This window comes from Azolla caroliniana, unplaced genomic scaffold (assembly GCF_043228905.1).
Source record: "Azolla caroliniana isolate FFs.n. ecotype wild unplaced genomic scaffold, voAzoCaro1.0.p SCAF_1455, whole genome shotgun sequence".
Taxonomy (NCBI): Eukaryota; Viridiplantae; Streptophyta; class Polypodiopsida; order Salviniales; family Salviniaceae; genus Azolla; species Azolla caroliniana.
In genome coordinates this window covers 1-6,034 of record NW_028231890.1, presented here as the reverse complement: position 1 = coordinate 6,034, position 6,034 = coordinate 1, and the positions used below count along the sequence as shown (strand labels likewise).

At 35.3% G+C, this 6,034-nt stretch overlaps 1 protein-coding gene across 1 annotated transcript; it reads right to left on the bottom strand.

Moving 5' to 3' along the window:
• Positions 1 to 443: 443 nt before the first annotated feature.
• On the bottom strand, positions 444 to 6,028 carry LOC147847147 (primase-helicase Twinkle, chloroplastic/mitochondrial-like). The gene is made up of 15 exons (XM_087339511.1): positions 5,957 to 6,028; positions 5,815 to 5,870; positions 5,677 to 5,734; positions 5,501 to 5,605; positions 4,245 to 4,328; positions 4,055 to 4,135; positions 2,760 to 2,825; positions 2,577 to 2,696; positions 2,408 to 2,455; positions 2,239 to 2,324; positions 2,052 to 2,112; positions 1,779 to 1,961; positions 979 to 1,110; positions 664 to 725; positions 444 to 579 (listed from the first exon to the last, which is right to left on the bottom strand). Exons 1-15 carry the CDS (start codon positions 6,014 to 6,016, stop codon positions 549 to 551), a joined length of 1,233 nt encoding a protein of 410 aa, XP_087195637.1. The 5' UTR covers positions 6,017 to 6,028; the 3' UTR covers positions 444 to 548.
• Positions 6,029 to 6,034: the final 6 nt, after the last annotated feature.

The following is a 6,034-nucleotide window of genomic DNA, read 5'->3' as shown; positions in this document are numbered from 1 at the left end:
TTATTTAGATTCAAGCATATTTATATGATTTCTTTCATGAATGACAGGTTCATATTACAGGAATGATATGTATACATGCACTTACAATTTTCGGTAGTTCCATATACAAGAGCTGGAACAGAAGGCCTCGTTACATTCATCTCTAAATATCAAGACCACTTCTTAAATAAGATAATAAGCTAGATATCCCTAGTGCATCAGGTTATGACCATTGACGATTGTTTACATGTATCTATTTACTTTCATCTATCCACATTGAAGATAATTTCTCTATTGAGAAGTTTAGGAATTATGGAAGATAGAAGATAGATAGCAAAATAGAAGAGAAGATTTTCAAATGAAATTAATATAAGATGTGACCTTTGTTCAAAACACAAACAAAAAAATTACAGAATATAGAAGAGAGGTAAAGCAAAACGTTCAACAATATCACGCTGAGACATGCAAGTCAAACATGATTACCAAATGATAGTGTTTCATACCTTATCAAATAGAAAGTTTTATCCAACCAAGCTTTTCCAAGCTCATAATCTTTTGCGCTCATCCTTTTAATGCCATTTGAGTACCTGAGAGGCATTCCTTCAAGATGAAACACGTTATGACTATGAACATGATTCTAAGATATGGGGAAATAAATTCAGCCTTTTAGGCTGCAGTACCCACATAGCATTAAAGAATGGCTTCCTCAAATATTTCTCAAGAAGCTTCCTTCCATGCTCTTTCACCTTAGATTAGAAATATTGAAACAATATAACAATGAGTTTGATCAAATAAGCGTGGATTCACAGAACTTCAGCGAGAGAATTTACGAAGAACATAAATAAAATGAACTTCATGTGTTGTAAAAAGAATATACAGTGTTTGAAATACTGACTCTAGAATAAGCAATATGCCATATAAGTAATATTGTGCACTTGCTCTCTGCTGTCAGCTTGTAACTGACCAATTTCTTCTACTAAGTTTTGCATATTAAAATACCTGATTCTCCATTGAGCATAAAGCAAATGACCAATTCTTCTGCCTATTCAAATTGCATAAAAGTGCATCGATCCATTCGCTCTTCCCTGAACTAGGTACTCCCGTAATCAGTGTAAGTTCCCCTGGAACAACCTACAGCAATTGACATTTTATTCTCCCCCAATCTTAATATATGCTTAAATAAATGCAATTCTTGGTTGCAATAATCTGAATAAAGAGGATTGCACTGTGAGTAAAATTCTTGTGATTGAACTTGCTTTCAGATTTAAATATTGATTTACTTCTTTTGGAAATTCAAAAGCAATACTTATACATTACATAACACCTAACTGGAAATCCCTTGCTCAAGCAATTAAATGTGCTGTTTGACTAATTATACGGGAAACTAACTCCTTTTCTCTAAAGATGTAATCTTTTGTTTGGTCTTATAGGCCATTTTGGCCTCTTAAGAGACGTTAATATATCTTTCCTTCTTTCTTTGTAAATAATATATGCTATTTAACCCAATTACATGGTAAATTTATTCCCTTTTTCTCTTTCTCAATTGAACAGACATATTCGGGGAAATGATGACAACTTAGAGGAATTCAGGGTATTCAGAGAAAATAATGCTGTGACAGAGTAAATATAGTTGGAACATTTTGAGATCTGATGAACCATTGAGTACTCGGAAATGCTTCGGCTCTTTAAAGAAATACTGAAACCCAAAGGCATTTTCAGACTAATCATCATCCATTATGTTAGTTAACCTGTGCTTCCAGAGAATAAGAGGACGGCTATTCGGGCTATAATATAATTACCTTATACAAAGAGTCCAATGACTTCCAACCAGTTGAGACACCTTGCTCATTCCCTGATCGTTCATGATAGTAATCATCTATTTCTTTATCAAAGTCGCAAAACTGGAAGAGGCCCCGGATTGGATATAGCTCAGAAGTCTCGATCATATCAGATAATGCTTTACGTCCCTTGAATTGTAGCACCTAGTATATCAGCCCAAAAACATGCACATGTAAGAATGTGGCACTATTCACCCTTTGGAATAAAATTTTTGATTATCTACAGAATGAAACCTCAAGAGGATCTTTGCATGGCACCCCAGCTTTATATAGTGGCCAATTTACACGCCAGCATCTAATTTTGAAACATTAACTAAAAAGTTTACTGACCACAAGAATAATAACTCAAGATCCTAGAAATTCAAAACAGAAATGTGTCTGCATATCCAATAGCAGAAAGTGATTCATTTGCACTACTAACCTCTCCCGGCCAATGCGTCGTGCAAGCTCCTCTGCAAGGCTTTTGAGATAATCGTCTGAACCAGTTGCCAGAATAATTCTACTAGCCTGTACCAAAAGATAGCACAATAGCATATGCACATAAATACATTTTTCATATACATGGTAATTATTAAAGGTAATAAACATACCTTCACCAAATATTCTTGACAGTTCCAGAGGTACTCAAAATCCTTATCCTATGATACAATACGGAAATAAGCCAATAAAAATCAGAACTGTGATATCATAGACACATATGTCATATGCTATAACTACTTAAGGAATTTCAAAAGGAAATATAAATGATAGATTACACACCTCAGATTTAGATTTCTTATCAATAGCTTTTGTTTGTGCACCATGTGGTACATGAGGTACACTCACACAGTTCAGAAATCCAGCTTCCTCTAGTGCTAGCTTATCAACTTCTCGTGCAACCTGGAACAAGATCTTCAAAAGACATAATCTGGTTTCTTAAAATGATTGGGATAGGACGCTTACAATAATGATCTCAATTCCATCCTTGATATCATCAAGTCCATAAAGAATTTTGCGAGTAGTTACTTCCTAGAAAGAAAAAAACATGTTAGTGTCTTTTAAGAAGCTAAAATGGACTACAAGCCCAAATAATATATTACATCTTAAAATGTAAATCATAAACCCTAAACCCTAACTAAAGAAATGGAAGTACAAGAATTATGTACATTTACATATATAAAATCATGGAAACAGCATATTCTAACATTTTAATCATGGAGCTGAACACGGAAAGTATACTTTACGTATAGCTCATTTGCAAGCTGAGAGTAGCAAACAGAAGCATATCTATAAGACATTTTTCTCAGGAAAAACACATTTCACGACTGAATATAAAAACAAAATGAGGGAATTTTTTACTTTAGGCTTCGAGATATGGCTATGAATTATCCCCCTTTTTATACACTCCTAGTGTTCTTCTCTTTCATTGACACCATAATGATTCATTGTGTACATTATAGTAGAGTCCTGCAACTACCATTTCTGTCCATCTCCACATCAGAAACTGATTTTCTCTTCATATCCTTTTGTTTCCTTATTGTTACATTCTTGGCCAATTTCTGCCCCACATATTTACTCTTAATTGGCTATCTAACTTTTTTTTTGTTCTATGAAAAAATTGCTTTTGGGCCCCTTGTCATAAGCACTTACCCTAGGACCTCCATTTATTTCATTGATCACTTAGCCCAATGTTGTTGTGAGCCTGAGCCCTAAAGCTATTGCTTAACCAAGCAGTTAATATGGTTTATCTAGGTGCCCATGGATGCAGGGATTATTGCATAGACGATGTAGTATCGTGGCCAGAGATTGAGCATAATTCTCTAGGTGGTTCACTTGAAAAGCAGCTAACAGCTCCGTTTAATCCTCAACAGACTGTGGTAGTAAAATGGCATGATCAGACCATTCTGGGAATGGCACGATGTATGCTCAGAGTAGAACAGCACAAATACATTTCAAGCACTCAAGGACTGGTCCATTCACATTCTACCTCTTAGATATGTATTTATTTAATTTGTATATCATATACTTCCACTACTTATACACACAATTCCTATATCAATGTACATTGATCATGGCCTAGTTAAATAGGAAAGCTACATAGTTTATAATCAATCTCATTTTTGCTTTATCTTACAAGAATTCTATATGATTCACATGGATGTAACTATTGGTCTAACATGTCACTTTGGTACAAAGATGTTAATATAACATTTCCATTCTCTGCCTCTCTCTGTACACAAAGTTATTAAGATACCAACCTCTTCGAAATTTAGGTGGCATGTATAGTTTCGGAAGCCAACAACTTCCCCAACTTCTCGATAAGGGAATACAAGCATGCTCTAGCAATTAAGAAACAGTAAAATTTATTAGAGTGCCCATTAATTAAATGAGACGAAAGGAAATATAGCACACTAAGCATGGTTGGAAAATTAAATGAGCTTCACTTACATTTTCACCTTTACGTTGTTGTTTTACTCCATTGCGATTCAAGGTCTCTATTGTTATCCCTCGGTTACGAAAATAAGTTTGTTGCTACAGCATTAATTCTAATATCAGCAAACTATTATTTTCAATACGTCCATATGAACAATTTTAAGTCTACATATCATTTTACGTTAGGAAATGGGGCAGAATATAAACTGTCCAAAACAATCAGATTGCCATGCAGCATAATTCTCATATCAATAATTTCTTCAGCCAGTGGTCAAGGAGCCTCCTTGTTCAAGTGATGGGAATTCTCCAAGAACCTCCATGTCCTTGGGGAATTGAATCAGCAATAACACTCTTTTGATTGTGGACTTCTGTTGCAAGAGATATAGCTTAGCTTTGATACCAATTGAAAAGAGGAGATCAAGACCAATTCATTTATGTAGTGGTGGTTTTGGAACAAGAATGACAGGAGAGAAAATGGCTGAGATACAGAGAAAATAGCGAAGAAGAGGGAGAAGATATGCATAGGTTTTTGAAACCCCCAAGTTAAAATGTTATAGGGTCAAAAGAATGTTGTTTTATTAGAATGTGACTTTAGGGAAATTGACCCAATTCATATTGGCCAAGTGACCCAAATATGTCCTAGAAGCTCTTAAGAGACTTATAGTGTTAAAGGGCCTTCCATAAACATACAATGGAGTACTCCTGTGCCATTATACTCAACAATCTGCCTTTTTTCGTCTCATCCTTGGTGATCCAACAGAAGCATCTCATTGACTCAGGGTACAAATGAGCTCATGCCCATACATTTACTAGAGTAGCTGTGGAAGCAATCTCACTACCTAGAATCTTCCAAATACAAGCAATTGTACAAGAAAATTATGTCTATAATTACAGCATCTCTCCTTTGAAAGCAAAATATCCAAGTTGTCTCGAGATCATCTGGTATTGGTAATCATGAAGATTGGGTCTAAAAGAACAGCCTCATAGAATAAATGCACAGTGGTTTATATTGTAACCATAGAACAACTGTCCAAGAGAGATATCCGATGTACAAGTCAGAACATGAAAGCAATGGATTAATAGCACATCACACTTTACAAGCATGTGAACAAAGATATAAGCAATGAGCTGGGATAAGAGTCACAACATTAATACATGAAACAACTAATGACTACCTAACAATCCTATGCAGGTACATAAGTCTTCCTTGCTCCCAAAACAGATACATCAGCACATGTCAACAAGTTAATATCATATTTTCCACAGCATACCGCTGGTGATAGATCTTGTAGATGGACGCCTTCTTCAATGGGCCCCTTTTTTACTTCTCCAAAAGATTTTCGTTCTTCATAACTTGCTCGCATACCCTTCCTTGTCTGTAAAGACACATAAGTAAGATGTTATGTCATACTACAATATTGACAAAGAAGAGTTTCTTCTTGTTTACCTCAGTATAGCCTTTCCAGCCACATTTTCCTCGAAAACAGTTCCATTTTGCAAAGTAGCTAAAACATGACATCCAGAATATGATCATTTAATAGATAGGTATTACAATGTTTAGAGTAAGCAAAGGAACAATACTCACCCATCATCAGATATATGGACAGAAAGGCTCCGCTCACCAGATTGTCCCCCTCCACACTAGAAACAATTCTCAGAAACTTAATTGGTAAAAGCATGAAATAACTGTCAAAAACAATGTAATGTCAGGGAGTAATTGCACAAACCATGGGACAAAGTGTTTTTCTTTGCCCGCCTGGCTCATATGAACTGAGATGTATCTTCATCTGTTTGAGTTTCTCCCG

Bases quoted from the DNA above. Each gene is read 5' to 3' on its own strand.
- LOC147847147 (XM_087339511.1), bottom strand. From the start codon at position 6,016: ATGAAGATACATCTCAGTTCATATGAGCCAGGCGGGCAAAGAAAAACA. The intron at 1,962-2,051 runs GTTTCATTCTGT...CTGATATACTAG, and splicing joins CATGCAAAGATCCTCTTGAG to GTGCTACAATTCAAGGGACG. The intron at 726-978 runs GTATTTTAATAT...TTCTAATCTAAG, and splicing joins TATGCTCAATGGAGAATCAG to GTGAAAGAGCATGGAAGGAA.